General features: G+C 57.7%; 1 protein-coding gene across 1 annotated transcript; it reads right to left on the bottom strand.

Moving 5' to 3' along the window:
- Window positions 1-223: 223 nt before the first annotated feature.
- On the bottom strand, window positions 224-17,890 carry NLGN3 (neuroligin 3). Its single transcript, XM_020976601.2, is given in 10 exon segments — window positions 224-1,281; window positions 1,283-1,991; window positions 2,555-3,344; window positions 5,407-5,592; window positions 9,355-9,504; window positions 10,049-10,102; window positions 11,203-11,262; window positions 14,533-14,592; window positions 15,505-16,138; window positions 17,729-17,890. Coding segments are annotated over 9 exon segments (2,604 nt in total). The 5' UTR covers window positions 15,962-16,138; window positions 17,729-17,890; the 3' UTR covers window positions 224-1,143.
- Window positions 17,891-18,385: the final 495 nt, after the last annotated feature.

Genomic DNA, 18,385 nt, shown 5'->3' with positions numbered 1-18,385 from the left:
GGCAAGCCAAGGTACCTGTCAGGGAGAAAGCTGGGAAGTTCCACCTGCCTCTGCCAGGGGGAACATATTCAGTTTTGCCATTTCAGGCAGCCTCAGTTCCAGGACCCTGGGAGAGCCGAGGGAACAGGGCAGAGAAGGTTCAAGGCACAGGAGGCCCAATCCTGGACTTGGAGGGGTGGGGGAGCAGAGGCTGCTACAGCAGGGCCTGTACAAGGGACACAGGTTGGGAGCGCTAACCGGAGTTTTTATTTTTATATCAAGACACCGTGTTTAAAATCTGTACAAAGAACAAACTCCAGGGGTTTCCATTAGTGTTTTAAGAACTAATTTCTTTTTTTTCTTTTTTCTTTTCTTTTTTTTTAAAAAGTCCTTTTGAAAGAGAAATGACACAAAAGAGACTCTGAAAAGAAAAAGGCGGCAAGCTCCTAACAGCAGTAGCCCAAGGGTGGGGAAGGGCAGCACCCAAGGGTGTACTTGGGTGGCCCGCAGCAGGCGAGTGGTCCAGGTCCTCAGTGTAGACTCCCAGGGCCTGGTACCAGGGCCAAAGCTGGCCCTGCTCCAAAGCAATCCCCTCCCAGAGGCTGCTTAGCAGGCCTAGGTGAGGGCTGACCTGAACAGTGCCAGGCACCTTGCATCCCTTTCCCCTTCCTCTTTCTAGCCCACGTTCTTCCTTGGGTCATGTTCTGCCTAACCGACCCTGCTTCCTGGTCTCTGGCTATGTGAGCAATGGGGGACTGGAGGGAAGGGGCCTTTCCTTCCCCTCTCTGCCTTTCCTGGGGAGAAGAAAGCACTTATTCAAAAATTAAAAAAAAAAAAAGACCAAGCCAAACCCAAGCTCCAGAAGAGCCCCAGTGTGAGGGGGAGATATCCCAAGTCTGTGGGTGGGAGGGGAAGGCTGGGGCCAAGGGCTGGCCAGCACCAGGGAGAGATGCTGCCTCCCGGGGGGTGGGGGTGGGGGGGAGGGGCTGCTGGGGGCTTTCTTCTTTTAAGAATCCGTTCATGATTCATTCTGGATATGTATTTGTACATGGGGGGGGATCTGCTCTGTGCGTGTGTGTATCTGTGGGGTTGGGTGTATGGGTGTGCACAGATGGGGGCTGGGGGGAGGGGAAAGCAGGGCTGGGCAAAGGCTCTAGGTAAGAGCTATACCCGTGTGGTGGAGTGTGAGTGGGGCAACCCAGTACTATTGAAGCCAGAAGCAAAGGTGTTATAGGGGTGCAGCGTCTGCAGCCCCACCAGGGAGTTGGGGATCATGGTGATGGTATTGGGGGTCATGAGGGGGGATGTCATCAGGGGAACGTCGCAGTGTCAGGGTATAGTCAGGAAGGGCGCTGAGGCGGAGTGGATCGTGGGGGGGGGGGCCTTCACACTCATGATGCGAGGGACCTAGTTGTAGGGCTGCCAGCTCCTCCTCAGGGGCCGCTCCCATCTCCCCAGGAGCCCCGGGACCCCGCTGGGGACTGGGCTGCCGCAGGGGCTCCTGCCGCCTCTTGTCCTTGCGGTAGTACAGGGCAGCAAAAGCTAGCACGTTGAGAAACAGGAGGGAGGCCCCCACAGCAATGGTGACACTCAGCTCAGTGGAGTAGTCCCGAGGGTTCTCCACTAGAAGCGGCCCAGCATCCTGGTCCCCATTCCAGGTGCCCTGGGCATTTTCATTGCTGTAGGCTGGCGAAATGGCCGGCCGCTTGGTGCTCCAGGCCTTGCCATTGGGACGGCGGGTGATGTGGGAGCTGTGGGTGGTGTCCGGGGGCGGCACTTTGGTGGTGGTGGACGTGTAGTGGAACATGTCGTGCAGGTTGTACAGGTGGGGCACCAGGTGCTTCCAGAAGGCCACCTTGGTGGCCCGGTAGTGGTCACGGACCCGGGGCTTCAGCCCGATGTGAAGGTACAGCTGGTCCCGGGGGTTATACTTGGACCAGGCCACCTCCTCGAAGCGGTTGGCCTTGGTGTGGATGAATTTGGTGTCCTGGGGGACAGGCTTGTTGGGATCCCTGAAATACCGTATGGAAATCTGGGGTCATCACCCTGCCTTGGGGATGGTGGATGAAGAGGGCTTGGCAGTTTCTCTTCTTTCCCAGTCATAGGTTCCCCACTGATTCCATCTCCTTCCAACACCCCTCACTACATTCTCCTCAACTTCTAATTTCCCTAGATCTTGGACTCCTGTTACCACTGGCCCTGTGGCCCCGGATAGCCCTAGTCCCGCCTCACGTTCAAAGATGCTGGAGAGATGTTGCTTTGGCTTTCCCCATGCATGAATGTGAGAGCATTGGGTCATGCCCTGGCACTCCCTGGATGTTCGGGACCCCCTCATTCCCACTTAGCCCTAGTTCTGCCAGGCCCCCCTCAAGCCCTCTTGCATCCCCAAGTTAGAGCCGCTTCCCCAACCCCCACAAGAGTTTTTGTCAAAAAAGAAATGACCCAGTATGAGAGGGATGGATGGTAAGGCAGGAGAGTAACTCGGGGGTAAAAGGAGATAAGTGATGGACAGGGTTTGGCTAGAGGGGAAGGCATGCTGGGATCCTAAGAGGCAGGGACCTGGACATCTCCTCACCCAGTCTTGGCAAAGTTGGTCCAGTAGGTCATGACAACAGCACTGAGCATGACGTCATTCTTGGAGAAGTTGCAGGGGAAGAGGTCAGTGGGGCCCACCATGGGGATGCCAAAGACATAGGGCACCTCATCCCCATGGGCTGCGTCAGACCAAGCTGGCTTCATGAGGCTCTGGCAGTGATGGTAGAAGGCGTAGAAATAGGTGGGTGAGCCGTAGCGGGCATGCAGGTCAGCTGTCACCACGGAGGGCTCTACCCATTGGTGGTCAGTGAAAAGGGCCACCAGAGTTTTACGGCGGGTCTCAGGGTTGTCCCGGTCTGCCCAGTCTGTGTACATGAATTTGATGGTTTCTCGAAGGGTGTCCTTGCCCTCTGGATAGCCATACAGGTTGTCCACAAAGTTGGAGACCGAGTAGTCAAAGTCAGTACCTGAAACTCCATCCTCAGGGTCCACCACAGCCTCCACAAACTTGAGTCCCTCCCCCTGGTTGACACCAAGCATGATGTCATAGTTGAGGAACTCGCCCTGCTCCATGAGGATCTCGGGGTCATCGGGGATCACATCCCCATCGATCACAGGACCAAAGGCCACATGGTAACGAGCTGGCTGGATGTCCTGTTCCACCAGCTCTTTGGCACTCTTCTGACGCAGGCAATCCACCATGTCCACGGTGTCCAGCACATTGCACCCCACCTTGTCCGCAAGCAAGCTAGTGTACTTAACTGGCTGGTAGTTGACTGCCCAGCTGGACAGGGCCGAGCCACTCTGGATGATGGCCCTCTGAAACAGCCCTACAGGAGACAGGCAGCACCATGTCAGAGCTTCCCACTGCACTAGCCCTAACCACCAAGGCTCTACCCATTTCCTAGAGCCTCCTGGACAGAATGTCAGCCTGCCTAGAACTCCCTCCCTGACCCCAGTGTGCAGATGGCACCAGGTCTCTCACACACTGCTATTTGATCTGTTCTGGGCCTCTCTGTGCTAGGGATTGGGGCACAGACCCAAAGGGCCTGCTCTCCTACCCAAGGAAGCCTGCCCTTGGCTGGGATTTCACTGCTCCAGAGCAGCCCCTCCTCTCTGTCTTCGAGTTTTCTTTGCCAAGGTCACATGACTAATGTGTCAGAGAAGGGACCTGAACTGAGCTCATCCTGAGCATCCTGAGTTCTAAGCCACTGCTTCACCCGCTATGCCAGGCAGTGCTGGAGCACGGAACCAACGCTTGTCCTTCTTGGGCCTTGTGACTTTGTCTACTTTTCTCTCTTCTCCTCTGTCCTCTGTGTCTCTGTCTGTGTATCTGTCTGTGTCTGTCTCTGGCTGGCTGTGTCTCTCTCTGTGTCTCTGTCTCTGGCTGGCTGGCTGTGTCTCTGTCTCTCTGAACTGCACCCCGCCCCGGCTTCCTCACTTGCTTCCTGCCCAGCTGGGCCCAGCTCTGTGCCAAAGCACTACCAGCTAGCTGGCTCTTGTACGACAAAGGGACCTTTCTCCTGAGAGGCCAGAAACAAGGACTGGAAGAGAAGTCGCACATACTCTGGGAGGTTCCAGGAGAGCCTGGTAGGCCCAAGGCCCTGAGGTCACCAGGTCTCCAGCAAACATCATTACCAGGGCTCCAAGACCTCAGAGTTGTCCCTCACCAACTGCATCCTCACATCTTCTCACGCCCTTGTGCCTCAGGAGGAGACTGATTCGCCCTTCTCGGCAGGAGAGCGGGATGCCCCCACCCCAGCCCAGGACTCCCAAGAAAAAGGGATTCCCTAGCTGGGAAACAGCAACCAGTCCTCAGACACATATCCCTTCCTCTGCTGCAGATCCCATCCCAAAGACATGTCTCGGGATATAAGCCAGTGCCAGGGAGGCTGGAGAGAATGGAGGAGGAGGCAGGAAGAGTCACAGGCACCGCCTCTGACCACTCCTCCTTAGCCAGATAGAGCCTGAAACATGGCCTCCCTTTTTGGAGACCCGTGGGTCATTCCTAAGGCTACCAGAGACCAGAGACCCTGAATTATGCCAGCCTGGGGAGGTTTGTGAATACAGTCGTGGGGGCCATGCCCTCTTTCCTATCTCAGGGAGTTTTCCTAGGGGAGACCAGCCTCCCAGAGACACTGGGTGATGCCCTAAGCCAGAGAGAAGACTGCCCCCTCTCAGAAATAAGAGATTCTCACTAAAGGAACACAGAGTTGCAAAGCTGGATGAGAGCTGAGAGCACCAGGCCAAGCTCCACAGTGCCAGGAGAGGAAACTGAGGCCCAGATCCATTTTACCACTCCAGCCTTCATCCTATAACAGAAGCTGCTATTCTGTGATTTCCTAAGTGTAGAGGAACTCCTGGTATGGAAACTGCCCCCAGTGGTGAGATCAGAAAGCCCAGGTCTTCCTAACACTAGCCAAGACTGACCCTCTAACCACCATACTACACTGCCAGAGGAAAGGAGAGAAGAGGGGAAGAGAGGGCAAAGGAAAGGATGAAGATGAGAACTTTCCCCTCACAGCATCTCCCTGGCTCAAGAGAAGGTAGGCTCCAATGAGTCTTGCGGGAAAGACCCCGTCCCACAGAGAGACATGAAGGAACTTTCCCCTTCTTCCACCTCAACCTGAGACCTAGCCCCTCCAGAAGAACGCATCCTAACCTCTAACAGGAAGAAGGGGCCTCTTCCCCACCCAGTGACATGGATGCCTGTGGCAAAGGTCTTTTCTCTAGAAAGAAAGGCCTCTCTCTCCTTTGCCTGAGGGGTGGTGCAAACACATTCTCAGTGGCCACTCCAGAGTCTGGCAGGCCCAAGGGCTAAGGGGGCAGTCAGTAGAAACCAGGCCCCTCCCCTGATTCCCACATATACTGTACCCCTGAGGAATTACTCACCCTCAGAATGATGGGACAGCGTGAGGAGGCTGACACAGGAGGCCCCGATGCCAGAACCAAAGACCGTGATGCGGCGAGGATCTCCACCAAAGAAGGCAATGTTCTCGCTCACCCAGCGCAAGGCCTGAATCTGGTCCAGCAGACCATAGTTTCCCTTGGCAGCCTGGTCCCCCGTGCTCAGGAAACCTAGGCCCAGCAAAACAGGTGAGAAGAGTGGAGCCTGTTGGCTGGGAGAGCTAGACAAGTACCACGTCTAGATCTCCTTGCCTCACTGATGCCCCGATCAAGGCTCCCTTTCTTCAAGGATTGGCACCATTCTGGGAAAGCATAGGCTGATATCTCCCACCTGAAATATCTACCTCATATCAGGAGCCTTGAGTGCCCCCCTCCCCTCTCAAGCCCAGGGAGGGCATCAACCTCTGACCCTGCTCAGGGTAAAGGACTGAGAGCCTCTTAAGGGCCCAAAGCTCCCAAGCTCCTTCTGTTAATAGCAGCAGAGGCCCAAGAGAAGCTACTCCTTGGGGGCCTCCACCCCCACCCCTCTCTCCTTTGGTCTCAGCAGAGCCCTCAAGAGGCCTACATAGTCCCAAGACCTTCCATTTCTCTGCTCCTACTATGGATCCCATTCCAAGGGATTTGGTTTAAACCCTCTTGGTCTGAAAGAGGAAGGAAAGTGGCACTGCTTTAGAAACATTACCATAGAAACAGGTCTTCCCGTCCACCCACTGGGATTTGCTGCTGAGGAGACATGTCACCATGGAGACCACCTTCCCACCCACCTGCTGGGATTTGCTGCTGTGGAGCCACATTGCCATGGCAATGCCCTTCCCACCCACCTACTGGCTATCCCATAGGAAGGACCTACCTACCCCACTCCCTGTCTCCCCTGCTGCTGAGCATCCAGCCTTCCTTCTGAGAATTTCCTATTGGGTAACTGGAATGAACAATGGGCACCTCCACCTGTCCCTAGCCTTGTACCCATTTGTAGTGAGGCCATGGTAGGAAGGTCCCTAGACCCCAAAGGATTCCTTGAGTCCCTGTATCCATGCCACAGCTAGAAAGTGAATCCATCCGAAATGGGTCCAGGCAGCTACATGGGGGTCAGCCTGTCTTCTACAGATAGGCGGAGTTCAGCTCCAGGCTGAAGATAGGTAGAACAAGGGATTCTGGGAAACAGGAGAAAGACGAGGCAAGGCCAAAACAGGGCCCTTAGCCTCTGCCTTGCCCCCAGTTGGCTACACCCTTGGCTCCTCCAGTACAAATCCCAGGGTGCTCCTGTCTCTCTCTCTCTCTCTTCCTGCCATCTGCACTCCCTCTCTTCCTTTCTCTCATTTGGGCAGTAGCAGCCTTGGTTGGTGTCAGCCAGGATTGCCCTGATGAGTAAGGGGAGCTTGCCTCAGGACCTCAAAGGGCCCAGAACTAAGCCAGCGCTAACAGCCTATAGATGGGAGGATTGCTGCCCTCTGGCTGATGCCCCGTTGGCTCCCATACAACAGACAACTTCTTAGGGAGAGAGCTGTGAAGTACCATGAAGGAATGGCAGGAAGGCCCATCACAAGCTCTTGTGGCCACAAGCATACAAACCTGCAGCTCAGTGCAGGGCCAGGGGCCAGGGGCCACTCTACTAGGCTGGGCAACTCAGCATGCTAGGGATTGGAATGGAATCAGAGAGGAGGACAAATAGCAAATGCTGTCTGCCTCTGTCATTCCCAGCCAACTGCCCTGGCCCAAGGCTGAGAGCCATGGGCGGGCATCCAGGTTTTGGGCCCAACAGGGAGAATGTCAAACTCCAAGGTTCTGAACAAAAGCTCCCCAGAGTGCTCTTCTCTCAGTTTTAGAGATACTCATGCCCTCCGCCTGCCCTCTGGAGTCCCCAGATGATTTGGGGAGCTGTGAGCTGTCTTCACTTCACCCTGCCCATGCCCTCTCACTATATCCAAGGCCTGAGAAGACCAAGAAGCAGCCCAGAGTGAGTCTTTGGCCTACCTCCCCCAGTGCCAGAGATGCTACCTGACTGTTGGCTTAGTGGGATCAATGCACTGGCTGGGGCTAGCGGGATGAGGGGGTGCAGGGAGCAAGGCTGGGGCTGGGCACAGGCAAAGACTTCCTAACGGGTCCAGCTGTTCCTCCGTGGCCCAGGCTGGAGGGCCCCTTGTTCGGAGGCATCTTGTTCCAGTGCTGCTGGCCTGGATGGCCCTGAGGTTCCACAGATCCTGGCCACGCTCTTCACCATAGTTCAGGCTCAAACCAGAGCAGGGACTGAAGGGGACAGACTAGGCGGCGGAGGCGGTGGTGGCGGCGGCGGCAGCAGGGGGAGCCTCTGGCTGTGGGCCCAGATCCAGCCCTTGGCCCGATTTCCTCCAGTCCTCAGGGAAAGATTGTTTCTGGTTACAGCTGATACAGAAACTTCTCCCCCTAGTGGGTTGATCAGACTATCCCACTCGAGAAAGGAGCCTCTAAACCAGTGTGACAGGAATCCACAGAACTGTTTCTACCACGAATCCACAGAACTGTTTCTAGCAAAGGCCCTGACTTGGCAAAAGCAATGCCTTCTGAAAAACCAATTTGGCCTGTGCCCTGTAGCCTACTCCTTCAACCAAGCTCTCATGGTACTTTCCTCAGTCCAGAGACAGTGCTCTAAGCAATGAAGGGGAAGAGGCGGCATTTCCAAGGGCAATGCTAAGTGGGCAGTGGAGCAGACCGCAGACACATACGGTTCAGTCTTTATCCTTTCCTCATTCCTGCCCCCTCCTGCTTTCTCTTTCCTCAATTTCCTAAACTGGAAAAAGGAGGGAGAAGAATAGACCAGAATGGACCCTAAGGTCCATTCCACCATGAGGCCTAGGCTTCTGGGACCCTTAAGTGCCTGTCTGGTTCTAACACTTGGATCCTCCCACCTTCCTTTCCCTCCTCATCTCCTTCCTTTCTCCTTTTTTCCCCAACTCAACTATAATATGACACGGAGTTCAGGTGGAAACACTTGCTCCATTTCCCAAGAAGACCTTCACGAAATGTGCTGCCAATTCAAATGCAAAAGCCAGAAGGGGCGGTGCTTTCCATCTTCTCAGGAAGAAGTGAAGCCATGAGAGAGAGAAGGGAGGCTTCCCTAGGGTTTTTCCAATGGGGCCAGTAGCCCCCCAACCTGCTGAGCAAGACCACAGGCCTCTCACTGACCCAGGAGTGCCCTTGGGCTGCTGGGACAAGCTGGGCTCCTCTGGTGGCCTCCAGGTCCGGGGTGGGGCACGGCACTCTCTTCTTCCACACGCTCCAGCTAGTCTTCTCCCACTGAGCTGAGAACTCATGCCATGGGCCCAGGGACATGTGCACCAGAGTCACACACAGGCCTGGGACTAGCAAAGTAACAAACCAGGCACTGAAATGAACAAAGGTGCTCTCTGCCCTTCTGGCCAGGAGGCAGGCCCGGCCCTAGAGAATTGGCACCTGGCCTCTGAGGAGGCCCAGGGAGTGGCCCCTCAGAGGCCAGAAGCTCTCACAACTGGGCTCCTGAGGGTCCTGCTCAGATAGTACCCGCCTTACCCATGAGAACCACGCTGGGCCCCACCAGGGGTGAGAGACGCAGAAGCAATGCAGCCCAGTGAGCAGACGAATGAATGAGTAAACAGGAGGAATGCACAGATTGAAATCCCAGAAGGGAGCAACCTTTGGGGAAGGGAGTCTTGAGAGGGCAGGACTTGGGAGCTCCAAGGTTCCTGCCAGCTCTAAAGTTATCAGACTCTGAAACTGGGACCAGAAACGGGACAGAAAGTTGGTGCAAAGTTTCCTGTGGTCACCAAGGCCCAGAGGAACTGCATCTCCTATGCCACAGTGTAGCTCAGCCTGACCCAGTCACGGCAAGGTTGACGGTACTGCTGAGGGCAGCTTCCTGTCCTGGCCCACCAGCTTGGCCCACTGAGCATTCATCCTGGCCTGCCATTTCCCCAGCCATACCTAGCACCCCAACCCGGTAGTTGAGGGTGATGACGATCACATTGCCATAGCTGGCGAGGACGCTGCCATCGATCATGTTGCCTGTACCCTCCATGTAGGAGCCCCCATGGATGTAGACCATGACTGGCTTGGCTCCACTGTCCCGGATGTCTGCAAGGAGAAGAGGTGAGACAGAGGCTGGGGGGGTGTAGCCTCCCACTCACCCTGCCCCCAACCCAGCCCACCATCCTAGGAGAGGCTGGGCAGGGAGAAGGTGGTCAAGCGATCCCAGATGCCAGGACACCATCGCCATCCTGAGGGCAGCCAGAGAGACAGAGACAGCTGGACTCTGGTCTCAGTGGTTTTATGGAAAGGAAAATGAGGCTCCCCACGGGCTTACTTAGTCCATTCTTGTTGAGGGCTAAAGGCAGGCATCATGCCTGACACCACATGGACCAGGGGAGCGGGTTAGGGTTAGACCCTCCCCCAAGATGGAGTCCATGCCCTGGGCACCCAAGAGTCCTGGGACCTGACACAGCTTTAGGGAGAGTCTGGAGAGCCTCGCAACTCCCGAGACCAGACCAGTCACATGGAAACATGGCTGTAGCAGCTGTGGCTGCTGTGTCCCCCTCCCCCCAGTGCAGACAGAGACAAGTGGGGGAGCACAAGGGGAAAAGAAAGAGGACTGAGGGGACTGGGGTGGGGTGGAGCTCACTTCTCTTGGGCTCAGAGCCCCCTGTGCCTGTGCACATGTCCTGGAGGGTCACCACTGCAGGCAGACAGAAAAGCTCTAGAGGGTGGGACCAAGGGGGAAACATCCTTCCCCCCACCCAGCCGAGGCAATGCCAATGCCAATGCCAATGCTGACCAGCCATCTCCTTCTTTGCAGCAATCCCCTCGGCAAGAAGGAACACACCCTTAGGAGCACATTGGTGCTGCCCTGTGCTCAGGGAGGGCCCTTGGGGGACAGGGGAGGCTCTGACTGACCACTGGGAGGGGTCAAGGTAGGGCACTCACTCACCCCTGATGGGGAGACGGAATGCCTGACCGACGGCTGGGTAGAGAGTGTCACAGAGGGAAATCTGGTCTGAGGACCAGGGATCTAGTGTCTCCCATGCCCGCCCCCAGCAGACAAGCTCTGGGCCCTGACCTCAGCCTGATGCTTAGCTAGCTGTGTTTCAGACTCTGCCTGGTCCATCTCCATCCCAGCCTCCTCAGACAGGAGGGGCATGGGGAGGATTAGGGCCAGCATCTCTACAGCTTAGGTATTCTTCGGGGCTGTCCCCACTGACCTAGAGTCCTCACGGGCCATCTCCTGCTGCTGGTTGCCCAGCCCAGCTCAGTACATGGCCAGGCTCAGGCTCCGGGCTGGTTTCTCTAGAGTCCTTGGTCTTAGGGCAACACTTATTTCACCAGTCTTTCCCCATATTCACGTCTCTGTTCCTGCCATTTCTCCCACAGCTCATCAGAGGTGGGGAGTGCCCAGCCATCCCTGTCCTCAGGGGGCTGGTGCCCATCTGAGAGCATCCCAGGAATAGTGTGTGTTTGGGGAATCTGTCCCCTTCGGCATGTTGGGCATTCAGAGGGCTCTGCTCTTGGTCCTTGCTCCAATCAGCTGCTCCCACTACCCAGGAGTGCCCCCCCCTCACCCCGGCCCAGCTCTAAGCCCCTGACGGCCACCCAGCGCCCCCGACGGTGATGGACGAACAGACCGACCGCCTTGTGCAGGACCAGAAACACCCCAACGGACGGACGGACGGACGGACGGATGGACGGACAGACAGACAGACAGCTGGGGCTTCTCCCCAGCCAGAGGGGGAAGGGCTCTGTGCCATGCACCAGCCTCCATGCCCTGCAGCCCCCAAATACCTTCGTCTTCGTCCCCTTCATTATCCGCTAAGTCCTCGCCCTGTTTCTTAGCACCGGATCCTGGGGACCAGACACGCACGGGGAGACACAACAGCACAGAACAGAGAACAAAACAGAGAGAGAATTCAAACACAGCACGAGCACCATGTGGCCCAGCTGGCAGGAGGGAAGGTGGTCACTGGGGGAGTGGGGAAACTGAGGCCTGATGCTCCTCTGCCCTGGGCACTTCCCTGCCCAGCCCCCTCCTTCCATCTCAAAGCCTAAGAAGGGGGGGCAGGATGTGTGCTGGCCTGGGGATGTTGAGACAAGAGGCCTGGGCCTGGGAGCTGGGCACACAGGGTGAGAGGTGGTATGGGGAGACCAGTGTGAAATGCCAAGGGCTCATCCCTGCCCAACAGAGACAGGTTTGTTTCGCTTGGCCCCATGACCAAGTCCTCCCTAAGAGACCACACCCCTCCCCAGGACCTAGGGGAGCCCACACCTGGGGGAGTCAGGGTTCATCCCAGGTGATCCCAAGGGTCCCTGGTGCAGGGAGCAAGTCTGGCCTGGAGCTTTCCTTTTGTCCCTGCTGTCTGGGCAGGGAGGCCCCTCTGGCCACAGGGCTTCCTCAAGAAAGAACACCCCAAGGGACCCCCTGACCAGGGCATGGGGGATGGGGAGGACAAATGCCCAGGAAGCCTATTTAGTGTGGAAGAACAGAGAGAATTCTAGGGGCTTCCTCTCTTGTTGGCATGACATGGCCCTCTTTTCCTCAACTGTCCTGGACTCTGGTGCCTTGACCTTCCATATGGCTGCTACTCAGAACAGGGCCCGTGCCCAACAATACCTGAACGAGAGGGCCAAGCCCAGAGGGAAGCACCACCTTGGGCTCCCCTAACTGCCCATCCCTTCAGCACTGACCCTGAAATCCAAGAGGAAAAGGCCAAAAGCCCCCAACCAGAGCATCATCTGGCCAAGAGAAAGTGTCAGTTGGTCATGCCACCTCAGAATATGGATCCCTTCCCAACTAAGTGCAGAGGGTTCCCCGGACAGCCTTTCCCAACTCAGGCAAGTCCTCCCCCAACCTGAACCCCATCACAGCCACTCCTGCAGTGCCTCCATTCTCCTGCTTAAAGAGCCTGGCCAAGTCTCAGCATGGCACCGGCCAGGCAGGAAAGCCCCTCACTGCACTAACTGCTGTAGTGGCCCAGCCTTGCCAGGCTGCTGCCATGGGCCCAAACAGCAGGGACAGAGGGACCTCCTCGTACCAGGCTTCCTCAGAGGGATGGGCTCCCCCAGAAGTTGGACTATTACTGCTCTGAAAGTGATCTCTTTTCCTTCTCAAATTGTCTTCCCTCTCTGCCCCACAGGGACCATTCTTGCAAGGAGAGCAAAGCCCTCACTGAACCTTAGCACGCAATCAAAGCAAAACGAGCACATCAGTGCCCAGAGCCCCCTTCACCCTGACCCTGAATTCTTCCTCTCCATCAATGCACAGGTTGGACTGGAAAATCCTTGAGGGCAGGGCCTGGTTGCTGGCCTTGTATCCCCAGCACCTAGCAGGACTTTATATGTAGTAGGGGCCCAATAGCAGGTATTTCCTGGGGTCAAAATGCTCCCAAAGGACTTCAGGCATAGTTCAGAGAAGCCTTGACCTGGGGAAAGGCCAATTTTCAGAGTATGGAAATCGGGGGGTAGGGTCAGGACAGCTCCGGGGTCAGCACTGGGTCCTTTTAAGAGTCCTGACTTCCAAGGGCTGGCCAAGACCTGTCTGACCTATGTAGACTTTTGCCACTGCTCTCACTGGGTGACTGCTGCCCAAGAAAGGAATCCATTTTCCTCTTCTCTAAATGGGGCTACATAGGAAGGATTCAGCTACCAAACTCAGCAAAGGAGGTCAAGGGGGAGGACGACAGGCGCACGATCTGAGAAGAGACAGAAGCTCTAAGAGCTCTGGGAAGTCAAAGGGTGAGCTGGCCAGGAGGGCCACTGACAGACTAAGAGCTAGGAAGGACCTTCGAGGCCACTGATGAGAATACTGAGGCCCAGAGAGGTCAAGAGACTTGCCCCATGTCACACGGCAAGTGAGGGGCAGGGCCTGAGGTGGCCCTGAGGTCCAGCCCTCATTCCTGTGCACTATGCTAGGGACTCCAGAATGCTTACTGTATACATAGATCAGATATGTCTAGAACACACATTCTAGATCAGGAAAGGGGCCAGGAAGCTCCTCCTCCAGGCATGTAGGCATCACATTTTTACTGAGTGCCCCTCCAGAGGGGAGATCAGCAAAAGGGAAATGGTGGTGCCTCATCCTGAGGGGAAATCAAGTTGCCTGCTCATGGAAAGGCTGAATAAAGGCAGAACTGAGAGGGAGTCCCCAAGGTTCGGGGGCAAGCCCTTTTCCTTCTCCAGGCCTCAGTTTTCTCCTCTGGGACTCTATGATCTTTAAGGCCCATTTCTGCTGTCAATCCCACAAGTCTAATGCATCTCTGTGTACCTCCCAGCTGGTCCTGAGCTCTCTAACTGGCCCATCTGCAGGCCACCCTCAAAGCTGCCTGGCAGGGAGAGAGGAAATGAGGAGGGAGGGAGGGAGGGAGGGGGGGGGCCAATGGGGGCCTGAAGGCCCCAAAGAACAAAATCAATGTGGTGTTGTGGAAAGAGCGCTGCCCTCAGACCACTGGCCTGGCAACCAGAAGACCTGGGTTCTCAGCTGGGCTCTGCCACTTCTTTGCTGTGTGACTAGGTGAGTCAGAAAAGCTCTCTGTGCCTTCCTTTCCTCATTTATAAGTGGGGATGTTACCACCCACCTGACCTCATTTGGAGAGGTTGTGAGGAACCAAGTGAATGATGAGGGAGGGGAGGGGAGGACTTTGGAAAGGAAGAGGAGAAACTGAAGTGACAAGTTCTTGGGGCAAAGCTTGCCCTCTGCTCACTGATCCCAACACCCAGAGCTGCTTGCCAGCCTTGGCTGGGGAGGGTGGCAGGCATCAGCACCACTGGGGGGCGGGGCAAGAACACAGCAGGACAGAGCTGCTAGCTCCTTCTCTCACCCAGCTGGGAAGCCAAAGCTGCTGCAGGTAGCTGGCTGGGGATGTGCAGGAAGCAGGGCTTCTCCTCTCTACCTGCCAGTCCCTCATCAGGCCCCCCAAAGAGCTTCTTCCCAAGAGGAAAGGTGAGGAGGGCAGGAGAGGGCAGGGCAAGGGAGGGCGGGGCAAGGCAGGGAAGCTCACTTCCCCTCGAAGCCTGGGCCAGGCAGCTTGAAGGCCGGGTCCTCGGGGGCAAGGGCGGGCAGGCAGGCAGCCAGTCCTCCCCATCTCTCTCTCTCTCCCTCCCGGCCGGCTCGCTACCTACCTCCTTTCCTACAAATTTTCTTGTTGGGTTTTCGGGCACATTCCTTGGAAATCCGCTTTACTGTAAAATGAATAAAAAACTAAAAAATAACAGGAGGCCTCAGGCCAGGGGCATGCACCTTCCACCACCCCCCCCAGGAGCCTCTTGGCAGGAGGGCACATGGTGGCGAGCCTGTCCCGCCATCTCCTTGGCACTGCCACTTACCTGAGCGTGACCCCATGAACCGGGGGGGAATCGGTTAGTCAGAGGATGTACCTAAGCGCTGCCTGCAGGGCCTGTCCCCCCTCCCCACGAATACCCTGCTCCCCCAACTGCCTCCACCCAGTGCCTCTCAGGGCAAGTGGGTGGAGAAGGCAGGGGGCCTGGTCGAGCCAGCATCTTCCTGAGGGCAGCCGTCAGCAGTGACCCACACTTCCCTGAGGCCCCCAGTGCAGCTCTGGAGCCCAGCTCGGTCACTGCTCCCAGGCCCTGGCTGGCCTCCTCCTGGGCCCAGTCACTCTCACACACGGGAGCTAGGCCAATGCCAAGGGAGGAGGGAGGAGCCAGGGGAGGAGGACTGATGGAGGGAACGAGGAGAGAGGGAAGAGAGGAGTGGGACCCAAGCAGTGATGGTGAGAAGCATCCGCACAGACAGCTAGCTAGTTACATGCTGCAGGGCACACACAAGCATGCTCGCCTCCAACACAAAAGGGCAGGCGGCCGGGCAGCAGGGGAAAGGGGGGAAGAAGAGGAGAGAGAGGAGGAGGGAGAGGGGAAGGAAAAGGAGGGGAAGGGGGAAGAAACAGGAGGAGAGAGAGGAGGAGGGAGAGCAAGAGAGAGAGGAGGAGGGAGAGGAGGAAGGAGAGGAGGAGGGAGAGGAGAAGGGAGGAAGGAAGGAGAGAAGGGAGAAAGGAGGGAGAGGAGGAGGAAGGAGAAGAGAAGAAGGAGGGAGAAGAGAAAGAGGAGAGCAGTGCCGGGGCTGGCCACACTCACCATCCTCTGTGGGCACATAGACGTTCAGATACAGGCAATCCTCGTTGGGCTCCTGGATGTAAGTGGCCACAATGTCGAGATTGGCAGTAAACCATACAGGCAACATAACCTCAGGCACAGCTGTATGAATGTTCTGAGGGCACACTGGGGGAAAGTGCGTGGCATTCCGGATGCCTGACCAAGATGGGGGTGGTTCAGGGGGCAGAAAGCGCTTCTCACCAATTGGGGGTGCTGCATAGGGCACCCCCAGGTACTGGTCAACAGGTCCCAGGATCTCACTGGGCAGTGGCACCCGGGAACCCCTCAGCTTCCCAAAGTGGGTATTAACTGTGGGTGCTGGGGCTTGGGCACTGGCCTTTAGCACCAAGCTGAGGATCCAGAGAGCAAGGCACAGGGTCCGGCCAGCTGTGGGCTTGGGGCTCAGGGGAAGCAAGAGAGGACAAAGGCGTAGCCACATGTTCTGGGCAGGGGGACTGGCGGAAAGGCAGACTCCGGGGTCACGGTACTGGCCCACTAGGCAACCCCCTCATAGCTGAGCCCCTGAGGGACACACTCGTGGGTACCAGCAACCACGCAGGCAGGTCCTCAGGGCTCTGCTGCTTCAGAGAGGGGAGACCTTAAGGGCTCGATGAGCCTGTGGAGAGAAGGGAAGGAAGGATCAGCCAAGATGGCTAGTGAGGGCTCTGGGCTCTGGGGACTCATTCTGGATTCCTCTCCTAATCTCGGAAAGGCCTCAAAGGTAGCTGTCAGGGGAGCCTGCTTGCCAGGCAGCTCCCGAAGATTTCCTCCTGCCTTGGAGGCAGAGTCCAAGGGAATTAAGAGGCAAGGGGACGAAAGCCCTGGCACCCAAAGCAAAGGGGGACAGCCATAGAAAGAATGGGAGGGGTGAGGGAGGGGGGGTGGTGGAGATCTGGTCCTGGCTGGGCATGTCCGTGGGCACAAAGCTGTTACTCACAGGATTAGATGTCCCCAACAGCTCTTTTACCAGCTGCAAAAGGGTAGGATTGTCAAGAGCACTTCAGGGAAACTGAGGCCCAGGATGGGAGCCTGAGCAGCTGTCCTAGGTCCCCCCATCTGAGCCTGCACCAAAGAGGTCAGACACAGATCCTTCCATGTGTCTTCTGTTAACTGTTCCTCAGTCTTTGCTCCCTGGTCCCCAAGCCCAGACCCTCATCTCCAATTTACAGGGAGCGCCAGAGCAGAGCCTGCAAGGATGCTGCAAGTATCCTGATGCCCGGTCAGTGTGAAATCAACAGGAGGAAAAGGGGCACTCTTGGTGCCATGTGGCTCGGAGGGACAGAGACAGGTAGGCAAGGTGTTTGAGCCAAGGGAATGGGACACGGACACACACACACACACACACACACACACACATACACACACACACACACACACACACACACACACACACACACACACACACACACACACGAGACAACCCAGCATGATTGGCATACATCTCTTCCGTACACAGAAGCACTCTCTCTCCCCGGTGACAAACATACTCAGCCTCCTGCCCACCCGGTCTGCGCCCCCCCCCCTCCCCAGTTTCTCCCGCCATCCCAGCTTACAGGGGTGGCCCCTTTAAGAGCGAGCTGAAGGGGTAAAGGAGGGAGCCTGGGAACGCCCGGCAAGCATCAGCGACGAGAGGGGAATGCGAAAGTGTCTGGGGAGGTGGGGGGACCGCTGGATGACAGGGGGCAGGCAGGCAATGTCGCCGAGGGGAGGGGTGCTGGGCCGAGGGTCCGAGCGGGAAGGGAGACCGAGGCACGGGGCACAGGGCAGGAGGGACCAAGCAAGAGGGCGGACAGACCGGCCGGGGGGCAGGCGGGCTTGCGGGGGGGGGGGGGTGTCGGGCGGCAGCTGAGCTCACACAATCCCCCATTCAGCGTCGTCATGGCAACCTCCGGGCACAGACCGCTCATTCACGCGGCTCCTCCGCCAGGGCGACCCCCATTAACCCCTTCGGCGCCGCGCCCCATCATCGAGCCCCCCCCCCCCGCCCTTGGGCGGGCTCCATTAACCCTCTGGGCGCCGCCACCGACCCGCCCTCAACGAAGTCGGGCGACCCCCAAACGCCCCCTGGGTCCCAGGCCAAGCGGGGGGGATAGCTGCGGTGGGCTCCGGAGAGGGTGCTGCGGTCTGGGGGCCGCCGTGGGGACGGCGGTTCTCTGCGGGGCCGGGTTGGAGGCGGGAGGCTAGGGGGGCCCCGCAACGGCCTCACCTCTTGCCCGGGCAGGGCGGCACGCGGAGCGGCCATGACGATCGCTGTCGTGGAGGCGGAACGGCTGCGGGTGGCCGCTGCAGCGGCGGCTGCGGGGCCTCCGAGGCGGCAGCTTGGACTCCGCAGCCCAGTCCCCGCCGATCTGTTCGCCGGCAGCCTGGCTGTGCCCGCGCACCGCGGGGGCGCGCGGCGCGTGGGGGCGGGCTGGGGGCGCGCGGCGCGGGGGGGGCGGGGTCCCCGCCATTAACTCCTTGGGCGCCGGGCCGCCTTCCCGCCACGCCCTCCCGCCGCGGCACCAGAGAGAAACTGAGGCCCATTCTGGTGCCCAGAGCAGCCCTCACTGCTCTCCTCTAGCCTTTTGCCCACTTGGTCCGACGCGTCGGGGACCATCTGGGAAGGAGGGAATGAAGGAACTTATGAAGAAAGGCTGGGTCTACCCGGCCTGCCCGCTTCCATCTTCCCTCCTCTGGCTCTGGCCATCTTTATTGGCGCCCTGGGGAGTCCTGTCCAGTCTCCTGCTCTGGCCCACGGCCCATCATCCAGCCAGCCAGCCAGCCGCTAGTTGGGATGGAAGCCCTGCTGACCTCCAAATGCCTCTGAGCCCACTTCCCAGCTGACCTTCTATCCCCTGACAGGCCCAGGATGTTGGCCCACCAA

Source organism: Phascolarctos cinereus, unplaced genomic scaffold, assembly GCF_003287225.1.
Source record: "Phascolarctos cinereus isolate Bilbo 61053 unplaced genomic scaffold, phaCin_HiC Scaffold_8;HRSCAF=390, whole genome shotgun sequence".
Taxonomy (NCBI): domain Eukaryota; kingdom Metazoa; phylum Chordata; class Mammalia; order Diprotodontia; family Phascolarctidae; genus Phascolarctos; species Phascolarctos cinereus.
The sequence above is the reverse complement of the archived record's forward strand: the minus strand, read 5'-3'. Positions and strand labels throughout refer to the sequence as shown.